The following is a 21,074-nucleotide window of genomic DNA, read 5'->3' as shown; positions in this document are numbered from 1 at the left end:
AAAGCAGCAAGTCTCTTAAGAGCTGTCATCTTTCCAACTCCTTATATGACATTTTAAAATCTCACTTCTGATTATAGTTAGAAAGGGGAGCAGTTTGCTTGATTTATTGGAGAAGTCCCTGCATCAGTATTCACCCCTCCGTTTCTTTACATGGAGTTGATTTGATAAAGAAACATTACATAATTATTTACTGTAAAGAACCCCATTGTCAAAAATCACAAGCATGTTTTTCAATCTTGTCTTTTAAATCATAGGAATGACAGCTGATCTTTAACTGCATGGCACTTTGCCAAGATTGCTACTGGAATATACAAGTAGTCTGTTGGATGTCATAGAATTCCACCTAGCCTTTAACTGTACCTACTGCAGCTTACTGTATCTTTCATGACTACTCACTGTTTCAGGAGGTGACTATATGTCAAATGTTATGAGATAATACTAGAGATAAAATGATATATAAAATTTACCTGTTTTATCTGCAAGCTGCTTATAGCCGAGAGGGCTAGAAGACATGCTGGTGAGAGGAGAATATGTTTGTCAGTAAGTACGTCATGGACACCCCAGGAACTATAGAAAGAAGTACTACAAAGTGGTGCCTGAACAACCCAGGAACTACAGAAAGTACTACAGAAAATACCACACAAACAACCTAGGAACTACAGAAAGTACTACAATGAGACTTCAGGAAGTACATGAAAAGTTTGACTTGTCTGAAGACTGTCAGGAGACTCTCCAGGAATGCAGAGAGGCACCAGAAATGTGGTCATGAAGGAGAGATAAAGAGCAGAACAATTCTAAGTAGTGAGGATGTTATTTGAAAAGTCCATTATCTGACAACAAACCAACCCTTTACTAAAATGTCTTAGATGAGACTTGCTTTTCAGAGCCTTCTTACCAGTTTTCTGGATTTTACCTGTTCTTTCTTGTCAAAGATCCCTTATTCTTTGGTTCCTCTATGTCATGGATGCTAGTGTTTGAAAACATAGTGAAGTGCTATGCACTACAGGGTATGTCTGGTGAAGTTCAAGTTCAACACAAACAAGTGAGCTGCTAGGTCACAGGTGAGAGAAAGATAAAAGATGATGGATGTTTTCTAAACTGAGTCTAATACATCATCTCAGGAGCAATGCTGCAGAAGTAACAAGGTAGCTATATCAAAGCAAGGATACAGTGTTTTTTAAGTATGTTCTTTGCTGATAATTTTTTAATTACTGTCCTGCTGTGAGTGATGAAACTATCAAAATGCATCTGAAATACTCCAGGGTAGTACTGGGTTTATAGTAGTTCTTACTAATTTTCAAAGTGTAAGAATATTCAAGCTGTTTTTTCCAACTTTATCTAACCACCCTTTAATCTTACTTTGTACTGTGATAAAGCAAGTAGTCAGTGGAATATGTTGATTATGTGTGTGCACATAGAGAATTCAACTGAGTACAGTTTCAGCTTTCTAATCCATTAATGTATGTGATTAGTGTATAGTCATCTGAGAAAGGAACCTTGTATGAGACTGGGGAGGCCTTGTCCCCTCATATGAATGCAAAGCTGAACTGCTGAACAGAGGTAGGCATCACACAGAAATAAGGACGCTATGACAATAAGAACTCTTTCGCCTAGCACAGCTGAGATGAAGCTGACTAGAGTACCAGAGCTCCAGAGTCACTTTTCTGCTGTTTTGCTTTTTAGATAGGGTCTGACTGTGTAGCTCAGGCTAGCCCAGGATTCACTACCCAGTTTTTATCTTCCTTGTGCTGAGATTTCAAACTTCCTAGTTTTTCCCACCAGAGGAGCCCACATTGTATTTCTATTGTGCAGTGACTTTCCTCTATTTATCATAGAGTACTAAATTGTATTGATGTTTAAATTGTTGATTCACTGACATCTTTAATCTATACTTCTTATCAAAGGTAATTGTTGCAGCTTCCAATCTCTGAAAGAGAAAAGCAAAATGGGAGACAATGTACAAAACATGATGCAGTTGATTCTGCATTTGTTGTATAAGCCTTCAATCTCTGTAGTAGAGTGGTAGGAGGAAAAAGAAATACAAGAACAATTTAAGCAACATGACATGTAACACCTTGGTATGGTGGAAAATACACAGCCAGAACTCTGGGGTTACACTTGACTATGCCAGGAGTTTGTAAAGTCATCCTAAGCATAGGATCAGGTCCTTTCATTTCTGGTGGCTCATAGGAAGATAGTAACATAATTACATGCTATAACCCCATGAAAAGGGCTAATGTTAAGACATTTTAATATTTGAAAGAATTGCATGATATAAGTATTTTGTTTGGTAAGGTTATTATAGTTTTCTTAAACATAATATTCAGATCATTGACCCAATGACTGATTGACAGTTGTGTGTGTGTGTGTGTGATAACTTTTATAGTTCTTTCTATATTCTAGAAATTAACTATGATATGAAGTATGGCTCACAAAACACTTGGCTCATTGTGTAGGATGCCTGTTCACTTTTCTGATAATTTCCTTTGATGTGCAAGAATATTTTAATTTCATTCATTCCTATTTGTCAATTCAGGTTATTGAATTGTACAACTTCAGTTCTGTTAAAAAGTTCTTGCTTGTTCCTGCATCTTGAAATGTTTTCCCTATGTTTTCAGTTTTTCAAGTTTTGTTTTTGTGCAATTTAGAAATGTATACAACATAAGAAGTTAAAGTCAAGTTAAATTTAAAGTTATAAGTAACATAAACAGACTCATAATGATCCAGGAGATTGAAGCAGTACTTAAAAGATAAGCCCAATACTGTATTTATCTATTGCTGAATTTTACTCAGTTTAAGGATGAGACCCTACAAAACTTCTCAGAGTGTTACATGAAAGAGAAAGGAAAGAAACAGTACCAAAGTAATTCTACAGAGTCAATGTTAATCTTGATGTCAAAGCCGGATAACAAGACAAAAATAAAATCCCTTTAAGACAATGTCACTGGTGTATATTGGAACAAAATTTTTCAACAAGATACTTGCAAATTGAATTTAAAAACCATTTAAAAAGACCACATATCATAACCAAGGTAGTTTTATCTGAGAAATGCATTGTTGGTTAAATATGCATAAATTAAAAATTATAATATGCCAAATAAATTTAAGCCTCAAAATCACATGATTTTTTATTAGAAATGCAGAATTGACATTTGACAAATTCAGAGCGCCTTCATAATAAATGCCCTGAAGAAATCCATAAAAAATGTTGTGTATCTCAATGTAGTAAATAAAGTATAAAAAACTTCTTGCCAACAACATACTAGATGGGTAAAATTATCCAAATATTTTGTTTTTTTTTTCAAATATTCTCTTTAAATTCTAGAATAAGATAAGGACATCTATTCTCTCTACTACTATTTAATATAACATATTAAATCTGTTTTTTATTGAGCTCTATATTTTTCTCTGCTCCTGTCCCTGCCTCTCCCCTCCCCTTCAATGCTCCTGCAAGGAACCCATGCTCCCAATTTACTCAGGAGATCTTGTCTTTTTTACTTCTCATGTAGATTAGATCTATGTATGACTCTCTTAGTGTCCTCATTGTTGTCTAAGTTATCTGGGATTGTGATTTGTGGGCTAGTTTTCTTTGCTTTATGTTTAAAAACCACTTATGAGTGAGTACATTGATAATTGTCTTTCTGTGTCTGGGTTACCTCACTCAAAATGATGTTTTCTAGCTCCATCAATTTTCCTGCAAAATTCAAGATGTCAATTTTTTCTGCTGTGTAGTACTCCATTGTGTAAAAGTATCCATTATTTGGGCTAGGGGCATTTAGGTTGTTTCTAGGTTTTGGCTATGACAAACAATGCTACTATGAACATAACTGAGCATATGTCCCCGTGGCACGATTGAGCATCCTTTGGATATATAACCAAAAGTGGTATTACTGGGTCTTGAGGAAGGTTGTTTCCTAATTTTCTGAGAAATCTCCACAGTGACATCCAAAGGGGCTATACCAGCTTGCATTCCCACCAGCAATGCAGAAGTGTTCCCCTTTCCCCACAACCTCTCCAGCATACGTTGTCATCAGTGTTTTTGATTTTGGCCATCCTTACAGGTATAATATGGAATCTCAGAGTTGTTTTGATTTGCATTTCTCTGATGACTAAGGATGTCAAACATTTCCTTAAGTGTCTTTCAGCCATTTTAGATTCCTCTGTTGGGAATTCTCTGTTTAGGTCTTTACTCCATTTTTTATTGGATTATTTAACATACTACATCTTAACTAAAGCAATAAGAAACAGATATAAAAGGCATACAAACAGGACAGGAAGAAGTCAAACTGTCATGATTTGCAAATGATATGATTCTATATTTAAAAGAACTTATAGACTCTACCAGAATACTTTTGGATATGATCACTTTTAGTAAAGTTGTAAGAAAGAAGACAACAACAAACTTGCTCAGAAAGAATTAGGAAAATTATCTCATTCATAATGGCTTCAAAAGCTACTTAGGAATGCACGTGTCTAAGGAGGTGAAACTTTAAGATATAATAATAATAACAATAATAATAAAGAAAACAACAACAATATCATGAGGAAGACACATGTTGCAAGCACCTTTCATCCTTCTGAATCATCAGAAATGGCTATATTATCAAAACTAATATACAGAGTCAATACAATCCTCATCAAAATTCTTTTTTTTAATTTTTTTTTAATTTTTTTCCTCATCAAAATTGTAATGACCATTGTTCACAGAAGTATAAAACACAATTCTAAAATTTATTTGGAAACAAAAAGACCACAGATAGTCAAAGCAATCCTAAGCAAAAAGAACATTGCTAGAGGTGGATCCCTTGCTCAGCCTAGATATAGTAGGGAGAGCCTTGGTCCTTCCTCAAAGCAATGTGCCTTACCCTCACTGAGAGGAGTGGATGGGGAGTGGTGGGGGAGAGGGCAGGGAAGTGGAAGGAATGGGAGGAAGGGGAGGAGTGGGAACTGGGATTCATATGTAAATTGAAAAATGATTGTTTTCTTTTTTAAAGGTATAAAATAAAATTGTATATATGCAAAATGCCCAAATTCAATTTATGCTAGAGAGCCACACTGACAGAGACAGCATAGTAATGCAAACAAATGGAATACAGCAGAGGCCCAGAAAGAGTCCTACACAGCTTGATCATTTAATTGTTAACCAAGATATAAAAAATACACAGTGGAGACCAGTTTCGTTTTTTATCTCTCTTTGAGAAACCCACTACCCAGCTCCCAAAGAAATCATACGTGGAGTTTCTTCCTTACTTATGAATGCCCTACCTTAGCTTGGCTTGTTTCTTGCCAGGTTTTCTTAAATTATCTCATCTATCTTTTGTGTCTGGACTTTTACCTTTCCCTATTTCAGTATACCTTTCTTTACTTCTTACTCTGGCTTGCTATGTAGCTAGGTGGCTTGCCCCACCGTCTTCCCCCTTCTCTTGCTCCTAGATCGTTTCTGCCCAGATTTGTCCTATTTAATCTCTCTGTCTGTCAACCCCACCTATCCCTCTCCTGCCTTGCTGTTGGCCATTCAGCTCTTTATTAGACCAATCAGGTGTTTTAGAAAGGCCAAGTAATGCAACTTCACAGAGCTAAAGAAATGCAATATAAAAGAATGCAACACACCTTAGCACCATTAAAACAAATGTTCTACATCACAAACAAATGTACCATGTCTTAAAATATTCTACAACATTATACTCTATGTTTGTGCTACTAAATAAGTTCAAAGATTAAAAGCATGCTAGTGCTGTTGGAACTGAGAGAGAAAGAGGTAAGTGCATGATGAAGTTGAAGGAGTGAGCAGAGGTAGGACTCTGTGAAGTCTTATAACCAACAGGAAGGCCTTTGTCTTTGTTGGGTAACACCTTAGGGTAATGTTAAGATGAAAGACTTTCTGAAATGTATTTAGGGAAATCACTTAAGGGAGTATTCTTTAGAACCTTGCAATCTTTGCAAAATTTATTTGTGGAAAGATTTAAATTGTACTTACAAAGTGACATTGAGAGACTTTGAAATCAAAATAGATTGCAAAATGGGTGGGAGGGAATGAGAAATGACCCTTAGATTAAATCATTTTTTATCATCATTTAAAAGTAAAACAAAAATATTGGAAAAAGCTCAGGCTTTGAAGGGGGTATGGGTTATCCAGGTTTGGATTTGTGGATTTTATGTGATTGAACCAGCTAAGATGTGTTAAGTTATCATCTGGATCAGTGGAGAGAGGTCAGGGTTGGAGGTATCAACTATGAGTCATCTGATTATGGAGCTACTGACACTGTGATGAGGTGGGCTGTATTGGTAGTATATGGCAGTGTATTTGGAACAAAGACGACTTCACACTGTTTCCAGAAAGTAGTATTGATGGCTGTAAAGAGACAGTTGGGTGTGCAAGAGGGTAACATGAGACACTGGAAGAAAATTAAAGGAGTATAGTGTTAAAAGGGTCATGACCACTAAAGCATCTGTGTTAATCTGTTGCCGGTGAAACAAGCTGTGGCAAGCTAGGAGACTCATCAACAGAATTCCTTTCTCACAGTTTCAAGATCAAGGTGCAGTTGATTTGCGACCTTGGTGAGAGCCATTTTGTGGTTCGTAGTGGCTCCTTCTCCACATGTGCTCACAGCATAGGAAGGATGAAGAAGCCTCTCGGTGGTTCCTTTTTATGAGGAAATCAATCGCATTTACAATGAATTTTCTCTTAGCCATTTAACTCTCTCAAAGCATGCCCTACTGTCATTTGTCAGTAATCAGATTTTAACAAATGGATTTTGGAAGGATGTAAACATTCAGATTATTTATTTTTTTTTCAGAAAGCACTTAAAATGCTTGATGAGTTTAGCAAATGGCAAGTAGAACTGTAAGATTGTGTTGTGAATATTATTGTACCTTCTGATGTTGGATTCTTATAAAAACCACTCCTAAGAACACAGAGGACTGTCACCTTTCTCTAGCCAAGAGACTGTGGCAAAGATACTATGGCAAAGATTGGCACTATGTCTCCAGAAAAACATTTTGAATTAATAAAAATTTGATATTATCTTGGGTAGTTCTGGTTTAGTCAAGTGAAAATATTTAAACAAGAACAAGATTTTGACTGTGAAAGGGAGAATAAGCGTCCATATTTAGAGTGTCCAGGAAGCTTAACTGGAAGGCATCTGGAGCCTCAAACGTGTCCCCAGATGGCAGCCAGCAAAAAGAGGTGGTAGTTGTTCTTCAAATCTATAAGAAATAAAATATACCAGTAGCTTGAAAACACTCAAAAATGGATTCTTCCCAAGCTGAGCTTCTGGTAAGACATAGCAGAGAACCTAGGAATGAATGCTTAACTCATAATTGAGAGACAATAAACAAAAGTTTTAGCCAGTGGATTTATTATGACTGGTGACACGGAAATAGAAAAGTCTTATAAAAGCATGAAGAGGTCATTGGTGATCTGAATGGAAGCTGACCTAGGCGAGCAACAGGCTGGAAGCTGCATCAGGCTTTTTTAAAGGAGAAGGCATGAAGCAAGCAAATGGGGCTGCCACAGAAGGCTCTTTAAAGAGATTTTTGGAACAGAACATAAACATGTGTTTTTAGCTGATCAGGGATATGGTTTTGAGAACAGATTTTTATTTGACTTTTTTTTTAAATGAATAACTTGGGCATGTATAAAAGTCTGTTTGTACAAGAATCAACTCATTTTTTTTTCTGGATATTTGCTCAGCCTCGCTAGCTATAGCACATCTAGATGAAATTAATATTTAATAACCATCTAAGAGCAGTGTTTGGTGACCTAATGTTGATCTCAATGTTGAAAACATTATAAAAGATTATAGGTTATCAAAGATAGCCATGTGAAATGTGCCATTTATCAAAACCTCCCTCCACAAAGAGAACCTGTCATCTGAACAAAACTCCACATTCCTCTCTGTTTTTTGACAGGTAGAGAATGCTACTGAGATTTCTGTGGTGCTGTATTTCTGGGGTGGCGGGTTTTGCTGGGAACTGAGCAGAGGATGTGGAACCGAGCCTAGGCTGAACCTGTGGAATCAGGAGGACATAACTACACTGTGTGTTAGATGCATTGACAGATAAAACGAATTATAATCTAGCAGTTGCAGGGTCAGCTTGATGCCATCTGTGTGGAGATTCTACTGTATCACACATTATTATTTTTCTATAAAAATGAGTAACACAAAAATCTCAGTTTTTGACAGTACTAGTGATTGAAGCTATAATCTCATGGATTTTTGAATATAATGAAATTTTGATATAAAGTATATTCTACTATCCTCAAACAAAAGATTTATTTGACATATGACAGTAACATTAGCAAGCTAAAAGAGACAAAGAGGAAGGAAGGGGAAGAAATCAAAAGGCTGAATAAAACTTTGTGTCCCAGGTTCTATGCAACATGCTTCATATAAATCTTCATCTCACAATAGTCCCGTGAGGGATGAAGGCATGACCCACCACCATCCGAATTTTAGAAGTGTATAAACTGAGTCATTCATGAAAGCAACGCAGTGTACTGCAGCGGGTTATTGCTAACATGTGTTGTGCTTCAGAATAGACCTTTTCGTGTGCCTTCAATTAAATAAGTGTCACAATGTTGTCTCTGCTATTAAAAGATGGTGTCTTTTTATCAAAAGATGATGTTCCCCTGTCAGAGCACAAGGAGCAATCCTCATTGCATTTATAAGGGGCAATCTATACTTCTGGGGAAGATTATATGTGTATCTGTATGTATGTGGAAGTCTTTTTTGTGAAGATTTACTGCAATTAAAGCAATAAAACTCTTAGCTACAAATGAAGTATCTTAATACATATAGTTTATACCAGAAAGAAATAAGCTTTAAGTATGAGATGGTATATCTATCATCATTAGTCTTGTGAAGCTGGTGACTTACTCTTGTCTGCCATCAATCACTTGCTTAGCTGATGATTTCATGCTTAACCTTGCGTCACAGTCCCTAATATTGCTTCTTAAACTGCAGACCACTACTCTAGTCTCGAGAGGTATTTATTAAGCAAGTTTTGGCATAAGCCTTTGACTCCGCTCATCTGGTGAGTTCTCAGATGATTTATCTGCTGCCGACTTAGATGCCACAATTTAAGAACCACTATTTCAGATAGGAGTTCATATCTTTCCTAAGTGTTGTGTGATGCCATCGGTTAGAAGCCAGTCTAGGACACCTAGTGAAACTTTATCTCAAAGAACAAAAATAAAATAAATAAATAAAAATTTTCTGATAAAGAACCAGATAAAGAACTCTGGCTTTGTTCTGTGGAACATTTAGCCTGAGTTGTGGCTACTTGAGTATTTCTGTGAAGCTAAAGGTAGCTCTGCAGAGCATCTAATCACTATGTGTTTCCATAATGTCTTACTTATGGAAATAGGCATCAGAATGGATACTATAGTAAACTACAGCTGAGTAACTACTGGCCTCTATAATTTACTCATAGAAATCACTATACTAAACAGCAATTTTCTGGGAACAATTTACCAATGTATCCACATATCTTACTTCTCTTACTTCTGAGTTTTTAAGTAAAATCTATAGACTTATACCAGAAATGAAGAGGAGGTATTGAATTCAGAAGAGGAGAAAGTCCAGCATTTCCTATGAATTCAGTAAAAGAGGTAGTACTTAATAACAAGGCTCTTCATAAGTGATTATTGTTGAACAGCATCTTCACTTTCACATTTTAGTTCTTATTGGATATTATTTATAAGGCTATAGGACGTAAATTCAACCCTCTGGTGAATGGCATAGAAGTTACTGCCAGGAGGTATATACTGACTTCACTATACAGCACACAGTGAGAATGATTCACTGGTTGGGTATGCAAGCAGTGTGTTTGATCTTTAGCCACACTTCAAACTAATTTAAAATGCAAATATAAAGTTAATAATTTACTATGTTATCTATGTCTGTGGATTTCAGCACAAACCTCACAGTTAAGAAATGTAATTTCTTAAAATTGGACAAAACTTAGATGAATGTCATAATGGAGCACAATTTAGTATGCCAAAAATAACTGTATGCAAATACCACAAGGAAAGTTAGTTTCATGAGTCATCTTACAAACTTCAGATATGAATATCATGCCAAAAGTCTCCAAAAATCTGTTATATACTATGGGATATAAATATTTAAAGAAAATATCTACAGACAACTGCACATTCTAATACGAAATAGTTTGAGATTGGATTAAAGTGTTTTTACAATGCCATCCATCTTTCAAAACGTTTTACTAAATTCTATTAAATATAAAATTTCATTATGACAAATGGGTATACATTTACCCTTAGGTGTTTATTTCTCCAGTTGCCAGTGTTTTTCAAAAGTGTGGCATTTTAAGAAAGAAAAAATGTTCAAAGAGAACTGTAGTCCAAAGGAAATTGCAAAATGTTGATTTTAAGGACATTTCATAATTTTGTTTATCTTAGGCTCCTCAGAACATTAGTATGTATGTATGTATGTTGTACCTCTAGATCTCAAAAGAGTTAGAGTACTGTGTGGACTTTTCTGTTCTCATTTCACACAAAATCTGAATGCCACATGAAGTCTCTAAAGTACCAGAGGAATACTCATGGAAAAATAGAGTTCAAAGTACTTAATTGTATTTGTTGTAATTAAAAAAAATCAGGTCAATTTCATATATGTTTATTGAATACCTCTCTAATTTCTTGTTTTGCACCATTTACTAGAAATCTACCTAGAACTTGGTTATTATGGTCAGACATACTTACACTCCTCTTCAGGCCTCTTCCGCAGTGCTGCACGAGCCTCCTTATAAGGACTTCGCTGATATTGTGGGGGATGCCTTCCCCGTATTAGGCTCTCCATCCTGTAAGAGAAAGACCAAGAGTATTTTAATACCTAAATCTTGATTGATAATGAAACTATGAAATTCAAGTTTAAATACCAACAGAAACTTTGTAGTCCACACCACTGGGAGTATCTAAGATAAGATGGCAAGGGAGGGGGCTGGAGAGATGGCTCAGTGGTTAAGAGCATTGCCTGCTCTTCCAAAGGTCCTGAGTTCAATTCCCAGCAACCACATAGTGGCTCACAACCATCTGTAGTGAGGTGACCTCTTCTGGCCTGCAGGCATACACACAGACAGAATATTGTGTACATAATAAATAAATAAATATTTTTTAAAAAAAGATGGCAAGGGAGCATTGAGCATGGTAAACTGGAGAGTGCTTTGCTTTTAAAAGGCATTTTGATTGAAAATGTTAAAAAAATCACGTAAAGCTAGAGAAACAGCTCAGTAATGCCGGTGCTTGCCATATAAACACAAGGACTTGAATTTGATCTTCAAAAACTAGTTAAAAAATCCTAGGCGTGTTGGCAGACTCTTGCATTCCCAATGCTGGGGAGGCAGACAGAGGGATCCCCAGGGCTTGCTGGCCAGTCACCCCAGCATACTCAACAAGTTCTAGGACAGCAACCCCCTCTCAAAACAAACAAACAAACAACAACAACAAAGAAAACAAAGTAGACCTGAGCAATGACATCTGACTTTGTTTTCTGGCATCCATCTATTTTGTATATCAATCAAGTGTGTGCATACGCATGTATGCACACACACACACACACACACACAACTACGTGGACAAGGTTCATAAGCAGTTCAAAAAAGACAATATCAAGACTGAATGTTTGTGTCTTACCCCCAATATAAAGGTATTTGGAAGAAATTAGAAATAAAAGTAGATTTAGAGAATGTTATAAGCATGGGGTATTCATAATAAAATCATTGTTCTCCTAAGGTGGGGAGAAAGAACAGACAGAGATCTCTCTCTTCCACACATGGTCAGTGAGAAGACTGTCACAATGAAGCAGGCCTTGCTCCAAAGCAAAATGCCTGCACCATGAACATGGAAACTTATTTTGTCATACCATAGGCATGAATGCTTCTACCTCTGCTTAAGATATTTTGTATATTGGTGCAATTTTAGGATGTATTTATCATATTACACTACACATTTCTACCTCTGGTCAAGATATACACACACAGACACACACAGACACAAACACACACAGATATATGTATATATATACATATATATATGTATATATATATTACATTTTGGGGTCATTGTCCTCCTTTGCTGCTCATCTTTTTAAAGATTGTTTCATTTCAGAATGGAAGCCTTAGTCCTTAAGCTCTATAGGTATTAAGAATTATAAGTCAATAGTCAACTATGTTAATCATACTTATAGTTAGACTAGTCAGGTTATCTAAATGCACTAGATCATATTTTACATAGATAAGTAATCTTCAAATACTTCAAAGAACTATAAAATATTACATTTAAATAACTCAGGATTTTGCTGACATGAGACACAATTGCTCCTGGTAGTACCAATCCCTTCCCGAGAAAATATTGGACACTGAAGACACTCCACTTGGAACTTGTTTTCTTTTTGGCAAAACTGGCTTTTGGGAAAAGAGCTGCCTCTGTTTAAACTACTGACAACATGCAGGCTGTCCATACTGGACGAGCAGAATACAAACAAAAATGGCTGCTGGACCTTGCCAAGAGAGGGTAAGACTTCCAGATTTTCCTGCCTCCGAATATGATCTCTAGGCCTTCGCCAAAGTTGGTTGCCCCAACATTGCAAATGAGACTTTGGGTGATTGCCCAGGTAGCCAACTGTCTCTGTCATTTTTTGTACATTTCCAAAGTCGCTTTCTTGCACTTCCTGCTTACATAGGTAATATTGTTTTCCTTCTCAGGATTTTGATGGTATTGAAGACTAGATAATTATGACTACTTTCCTCTCATAATTTAGATAAGACATTCAGTACAAGACTTAGATTACTCAGGATAAGACAGCTACTGTTAACAGAAATAATCTGTTATTTGCTAATTACCTTAGTCTAGACATTTAACGTGTTTAATCTTGTTCATGTTGGTTATAGTTCTATTCCTATATATATTTTTTCCTTTTCTTTTTCCTGGACAATACTTGATATTTGTTCTTATTGTATATAATATTGTTTTAGGTTTAAAACCCTCTTATTTAGACAAAAGTGGAGCTGTTGTGGAAATTCATTCAGCCAATAGTCTTTTAGCTACCAGCCCACTAGGGCATGGTCTTAAGTACTATAAGCACAGACAGGAAGCATGCTCATCCATCTTTTGTCTTGCACTTGGTTGGTGGTCAGAGTTCAGTTCACAAAACCAGTGCCCACATAGCAGAGGAATGCAGTGGCTTTCTATTGTGAATAATCCCCAATAAACATTGTTATCTTTTATTATGGGCCCTTGTCAACCTCCTTTAATTACACAACATTCCAGCCTCAAAACTATGAGTTGTATATGTCCATCATTTAGCCACTCAGTCTATGATAATTTATCACAACAGTGCAATGACTCCAAAGGGAAGTTATTAAGAAGGAGTTATCATTTGAAGGTAAGCACATTTATAAAAAAAAACAAAACTAAAGTCATCCTGTAGGAAGAAATAGCATGTCCTGAACATTTCAAAGATTAGCCTTCATGGATGGACTAATGTGGAATTCCCCTCTGTATGCTTTAAATACTATTAGTTAATAAAAAACTGTCACAGGCCTGCACAGGGCAGAATAGAGGTAGATGGGGAAAACTAAGCTGAATGCTGGGAGAAAGAAGGCAGAGTGAGTGAGAATTCATGTAGCACTGCCAGAGATAGACGCCAGAACTTTACCTGGTAAGCCATGGCAATACACAGATTAATGGAAATGTGTTAATTTAAAATATGAGTTAGGCAAAAATATGCTTAAGTTCTTGGCCAAAGAGTATTGCAAATAATATGGTTCCTATGTGATTATTTCAGGACTGAGCCGCTGGGAACAAACAAGCGTCTCCAACAACAGACTTCTTGCTTCTTTCCATGCTTCTGGGTGAATCTGAAAGTATTTCTTTATTATTATTACTATTGTTTTAGTATAGTTTAGTATTGATAAAAATAATTATTACTATATACACATACTAATCTGCTTGTGGACATGTCTATAAAATATAAGAAAATGTTTCAGAATATGCAATTATAACGTGAATCTTGGTTCCATTTGAAATTCACTTTTGGTGAAAAAATGTTGATCTTGAGATCATGATGGTACCATGGCAGGAACACAAGAGGCCCCTGAAGGAGTTAAGATACCATTTGCTTTAGTATTGTATGTGTGGCAGGAGATCCTAACTCTTGCCTTGAGGGTTAGACCTGAAAACTAAATTGTATCAGGTTTTCTAGTTTCTGACTCTTGAATCAATTCAACAAAATTTAGTGATATCATTTAGCAAACATATGAATTTCCATGACAATATAATTATAATTTAATGGATAGTGATTAGTAAATACTAGTTAAATATGCTAAAGTTAAATATACTAAAATAAAGAAACTATAACCTACATATGAAATGTTTCCATAGATGTGTTTAAGTATTTTTTCTAGTGCAGGATTGAACTGAGAGGGTCTTGAATGTAGTAAGTACTCTTTCACTGACTCACATCTTCACCTCTCAAATAGTTTAAAGAGATTAGTTTTACTTATCATAATTAATTTCTGATATGAAATGAGATGTTATCTAGGTTGGAAATACATGTAACTCATTCCTAAGAAAACTATTTTCTCTAATATCTGAGAACAGATTCAATCCCCATGCACCTCTGCTGGGGAATAGGTAAGATGCTTCAAGAGTCAGGGAGTTTGCTCTTGCATGGTTACAATTGGCATCCAAGGACCAAGTGACTGGAGGCTGCATTCTGGGAATATGAAACAGATGCCAAGAGATACACAATGTAGGAATAAAGCATGACAAACATGAGGTAGGCTTCATGCCTACTGCTGGCCATGTGACCTCATTTAAAATCTTTTCTCTTACAAGATAGCATCAACTTATTCACACAGTCTGTGCTTCAGTTTTTCATGAGTAAAGCGATAATCACTTTCACTACATTACTGGGAGGATTAGACATGTTACCACAGTGAAGTGGTTTGTGATACGTCACAGAGCAACAGGGCAGGTGAAGAAATGGTTATGAATCATGATTTTGGCAAATAGAAAAGAAACTGTGTAGTAACATTATTGTGTTCATTGTGGTAGAAAAAAAATGTCAAATCTGTCTCTTATCCATTAAAGAAAAGGAACATTTGGCCTTGTGGAGAAAAATACCTGTGGAAATAAATGTTTTAGTCATCATGGAAACAGAAAACATCCAAGCCATTGCAAACATGCAAATTAGATTGCTTTGAGATTCTTCTCTATCCAAGCCAGAAAGACCGCAATAGAAAGATAAACTACAGTAAATGCTGAAGCGAATGTGGGGAAAGGGAGCCTTTATTCACCATTGGTAGAAATGCAGACTAGAGAAGCCACCATGGAAATCTGTGTGTGTGTGTGTGTGTGTGTGTGTGTGTGTCCTCATATAAACTAAACATAGTTCCCCCGTATAATCCACCTATGCAGCTTTACTATTCCTGGGAATAAACCCACAGGACTCCATATCCCATGGCAGAGAACATACAGCCATATCATTGCTATTCACAATAGCCAGGAAACAGAGTCAGCCTAGATGACCATAACTGATGAATGGATCATGAAAATGTGGGTCATATGCTTAATGGAATCTCATTCAGCTGTAAAGAAAAATGAAATTTACAGGATGGAGCAAATTTATCTGTTGAGGTTCAGAAAGGCAAATACCACATGTTCTTTTTCTGGCTTTTATTTTCTATGCACATGCATCCATGTAGGAATGAGCATGGGTAGGGATCAGGAAACAAGAAAGGGGCCATGAGAAGAGGGAAAAGGATAGGTCAGGTCTTAGAACATGTGGTAAGAAAGTAGGATTGAGGATGCTGGGGGTCAGTAGGGTACACACGAAGCTAAAGACAGGCGAATGGGAAGATAATTAACCAAGACCATGTATGTATGAAAATAAAAATGAAACATCCATGCATAATAACTGTCAGTTTTTAGAGATGAAAATGTTACTATAATATAATGTACTTTAATTAATAATTTAAGAGAATACATGGCTGTGATTCAACCTAAGAACACTTGGATGAATAAAAATGCCCTGTTATCTACATCATGATATCTGAAGAGCTAAATACCTTATCATTTCTGAGAGAGTTTAGATATTTCACAATTTAGTACTGTTTTCCAACTTTAGGAAGAATACTAAAGCATCTCTAATGTTTTAGCATTCACCCCTGTTTCATGTAAGGCACAGAGAAGTCTTCTGAAAGAGCATTTTTAATTGAGTAAGTGAAGGTCTAGAGATTCTCAGTGACCTACTCATAGCACACAGGATGTAAAAGGTGTAACTGGACCTTCCTGTCCCTGCTTTCTGATTTTTACTTCATTATCCCCATGACTGTATGGAAATTATATGAATACTATTCTTCTGAGTAAGATATCTTTAATTGATGTAAAATCCTTCATAAACACAAAACTAATACTAGCTGTCTACCTATATATGAATGTTATATGTATAAGCTACTCAGGGTATCAAACAACACTACATAAATGTATGTGTATTTGTTTGTTAATATGTTGATTCCAGGTTATGATTTGATTGCTATCCTGGTGCTACTTAAATGTCTGCTTCATTCAGTGATATTTCTTTCAAGAACTGCTGAAGATTTAACCAGAGCAAGAGAAACTTTCAATAAATTATGTACATCACATGATCATGGAAGCAAACATTGAAGACGTTAAAATTCTCTTTATTCTTTAGAATTGTAAATGTTGTGCCCACTGGGAGACACACATTCCTGTACACAGTGTTATATAATTGACAGGCCAGTCATCTGAGGACCACGCTGCTGTCTATGCAAACTCTTCAACCTGTGAAATTTATGATGCACAGCATGCATTAGATGGCCAAAGTTTCCAAGGATGAAACCTTGAAGTTTCTCCAGGACTCTGCAAAGGAGCTGTACCATCTATTCTCCAGCTTGGCATGCCCCCAGTGGATTGTGTTAATAGTTTCAGCAATGAGAGATAGTGTGGACTACAGGTGAGGCAGAATATTGGTCTCATTAAGTAGCTATAGGAAGTATGCCCGAGAAGTATGTTGCAGCCATGTAAATATCAAACAGCATGAATGGATATTTAAAATTTGTAAGCAAAAGACATCTACAAACTGTTTAGTGTCTCCCCAAAGCCAGTTTAGTGTCTTTCCATCTCAACCATCTGAGAAAGTTTAAACCGTTCACCCTATTCCAAAACTAAAGATGCTTACTGACGATGCAGTAGTCAGTGAAGTCAAGTTCTGTATGATTCTGTTCAGATACTGTTCAGTGTTTGAGAACTCCTAGAAACATCAATTACATGTTTGAAAATTCAAGGGAGGAGAGTTCAATGGATTCACTAAGTTATAAAGTCATTGACCAATAGAGAGGTGGATTAAGGGCCAAGGATAATAAAGCATGTAGGAAGGATGCTGTAAGAGTAAGGAATGACCAAAGAGATAGTGAAAAGTTTTGCTCCATTTTCTGATGGTCTATCAGCAGAGCCACTGATCAATTTGAAAGACTGGTGATTGCCACAGTAAAATGATTTTTTACCACAGACTTGTCTATAATACTTATGTCGATATCAAATTGTGGCCTGGAATGAGAGTGTGGCTAAGAATAAAATCTGGTTGAAGTAGATTTATATTGGATGAGAGAATAAGAGAGAGACTGACTGGATCAGGATACTCATGGAAGTTGGGGAAATAATAAGTTTTCAAGCATAAGCGTCCTCAGTGTTTATTGTAAGTAGGTTGTGTTAGGCCTATGTATATTAATTTCCTTCCATGATCATTTCATTCCGACTAGCCTCCTCTCAAAGATGTCAAGTGATTTGCTTAGGGTCATACAGAGAAAATTTTGCTATTTAGATCTAGATCTGTCTCCCTTTGATGTGGGCTTTGTTATACAACTTTCTGAGAGGATGGGAGTGTGGAGCAGCTCTGGTTTCCATTTGCTGTATATGCACAGCTACTGTGGACTTTAAACTGGCTAATGTCACAGAGAAACTAAACTTTGGATTTAATATTTTTATTGAGTCTTAGTTTATTCCAATGGAATTTTCAGTAACCACACATGACTAAAGTTTTGCACACAGCATGCCTGGAAGTATCTAATATTCACAAAACCAGAGAAAATAGACAATTCAGTTTTTAAAAAATTTATATAATAAAACACCATGACCTAAAGCAACTTGGGGAAGAAAGGCTTTATTTCAGCTTACAGTTCCACATTATGGGATATCTTTGAAGGGAGCAGGGCAAGAGCTCAGAGCAGGAATCTTGAGGAAGTTATTGAAGCATAAACTATAAAAGAATACTGCTTACTGGCTTGCTATTCATGACTTGGTCAGCCTGTTTTTTCATTGCACCTCGGACCACCAGCTCACAGGTGGCACAAAACACAAGGCCTATGCCCTCTTATATCAACTATCAACCAAGAAAATGCTTCCCAGGCTTACTCAGAGACCAATCTGATGGGGTATATTTTATTAATTGAGGTTTTCTCTTCCAAAATAAGTCTAGCTTGTGTCAAGTTGATATAAAACTAGCCAGTCCAATATATCTTATGTTCCTATAGATTAACACTTTGAGAGAAGCAATTCATAGTAAACTAAATAAATTACAAAATAGAACTAAAAAATGAAAAGCAGTATCATTATGCAGATAGAAGGAGGATTGTTACATATAGTTAGAAATAATAGTGGAAAATATAAAGTCAAAAAGGACAGTGGTAACATACTATGAACATTAACTTCTACAAATCCCTTAAACTGTCACTTCTCTAGTCTTCCAAGTCTCTTTACTTAGATTTGAATTCAAAAAAGAGTTAAAGGAACAGTGGAAAGGGCCTTGCTTTATCAGTGGCAATTTTTGAAGGAGAGTTGAATTCAACACCCAATAATTTGATCCTCAGAGCATGCAGGTGCTGAGTACAACAGAGAACTGCTGGAATAACATTTTGGTGATGAGGGATTCCCCTACATATACTATGAATATGTTTTTATTACCATTGGTTATTAAAGAAGCTGCTTCAGCCTAGAGCAGGGCAGAATATAGCCAGCTTGGAAGAGATATATAGAAAGAGTAGGCAGAATCAGAGAGACACCATGTAGCTACAGAAGGAGACAGTTGCCAGATCCTTCCCAGTAAGCAGCAGCCTCATGTCGATACACAGTTTAATAGAAATGGGTTAAGATGTTAGAGTTAGTTAATAAGAAGCCTGAGCTAACAGGCCAAGAAGTGTTGTAACTATTATAGTTTCTGCATGATTATTTGGGTTGAGCAGTCTGCAAATGAGCGAATGGTCTTTGTTTACATTCTGGACTTTTCTCTAGAATTTTATATATGGTAATAACCGCTCACAACCAAGGTACTATATAGCCCTCTTAGGTAAATGAATCACCATGGTTAACCCAGTGAACGCTGTAACAGACATGAGCAAAAGGCAGTTATCATGGTTCCAATCACACTGATAATTTTTTGACTTTGCAGATTATAAAATATTTTAATCTCAGTATTTTATAATATGAAGAAATAGAACACGTGTTTTCCTTTATTAGAGAAAGAATAATAACATTGACTCATTTATTTAGGAAGATGGGTTTCAAATACCAGCATATAGTAATTTCCCCTGCAGTGTCTGACTGTGCCTGTCATTTCTGTCTTAGTTCCTTCCTATGGTCAGAAGAACTTGTTTTCTCCACTGGCTATTGACTTTTTTGGGGAAAGTGAACACTTTCTCCGCTAAAGGAATGCCAACGATTCTCTGTTGATCCCTGCTCCATTAAGGGCCTTTCAAGTCAGGAGTCACATTTTTGTGTGACAGGGGACTCCTGTTCCACTCATTCCTTGTAATTTCCCATGAGGTCCTGTATGATTTCTCCTGATCTCTTTGTTCCCTCTGTCATATTTGATCCCATGTTATGTATGCTCAGTTGACTGAACTTGGATAAGTGCATCAACTCCTGTCTCAGGCCTCTACCTTGGCAGTATCCTTTCTCCGGAATCCCTTCAATGTTCATTGTTGTTTAGATGTTTCTCCTTCAGCCATGCTTCCCCCAGCGGCTACTCCATCCTTCACTCCCTACAGCTTCTCTGAAGCCCATAGCTGCACCAGCTGCACCAGCTTTTCAGTCTTCCTCACCAGGTTCTTGTTTTCATTTTGACTTTAGCATTCATCAATTTCTAGCATCATCCATATCCTCTTTCAATTCGGAATTTGTTTTTTGACTCTAAGAGTTCAAATGTGCTTCAAAATGAATGTTAATAATGTGAATATTTCTTTAGTTTCCATTTAAGAGTAAAAATGTGACTATTTTCAAAAGATGATAATAAATTGTTTATTTTTCCTATTGTTTTTTAATATTTTGCTTATCTGTGTGAGGCTATCGACGTTGTTGATTATGGGAGGCTACAACATTCTAGTGAGCTAACTATAATTGTGAAACAATGATTGGGCACCCAATACTGCCATTTGCCTTTTAGCCTGTTTACCTTGTAACACAGGGCAGAATGTATCCAACAGTAATGTCCTAAGGAACGGTGTTCCCGACACACTGGTCTTAAGTGAGAAATTATTGTTTTTTATTTTAAAGGTTTATTTACTTTTATTTTATCTGTATGAGTGTTTGCCTAAATACATTTCTGTGTGCCAAATATTTGCAGTGCTGAGGAAGCCAGAAGAGGTCATCAGAACCTCTGGAACTGGAGTGATAGGTGGTTCTGAGTTGCTGTATGCTGGCTGCAAACTGAACCCAGGTCGTTTAGGAGAGCAGCAAGTACTCTTGACCACTGAGACACCTTTCCAGTTCCTTGTTTTGTATTTTAATTTTAGGTTGTGAAAATGAGTTTTAATCAGAATATGTTCATAATTGTGACTCATTGACACCAATTTGGATTCATGTTTCCTGACTGATTTTGCTTTCTGTTTTTGTTTTACTTTTATTCAATTTTCTGAGCTAAATTTTCTTTTCCAGTTTAACTTTTTGATCTTGAACATTCTTTCCATGTCTAGATAAAGTTATATACTTAATATATGCTTCTATTCCTCACTGAATTATCTATTTTAAATCACTT

General features: G+C 36.3%; 1 protein-coding gene across 15 annotated transcripts in view; it reads right to left on the bottom strand.

The window, feature by feature from the left end:
- The window catches only part of Lrrc7 (leucine rich repeat containing 7), a 426,547-nt gene that overhangs the window by 330,594 nt on the left and 74,879 nt on the right, over nt 1-21,074 (bottom strand). For all 15 annotated transcript variants that reach the window (XM_075980998.1, XM_075980991.1, XM_075980994.1 and 12 more), the window contains exon 2: nt 10,727-10,824. In XM_075980998.1, coding sequence (XP_075837113.1) covers nt 10,727-10,824 — 98 coding nt within the window. The remainder of the gene's footprint in view (nt 1-10,726; nt 10,825-21,074) is intronic.

Source organism: Microtus pennsylvanicus, chromosome 7 (genome assembly GCF_037038515.1).
Source record: "Microtus pennsylvanicus isolate mMicPen1 chromosome 7, mMicPen1.hap1, whole genome shotgun sequence".
Taxonomy (NCBI): Eukaryota; Metazoa; Chordata; class Mammalia; order Rodentia; family Cricetidae; genus Microtus; species Microtus pennsylvanicus.
The sequence above is the reverse complement of the archived record's forward strand: the minus strand, read 5'-3'. Positions and strand labels throughout refer to the sequence as shown.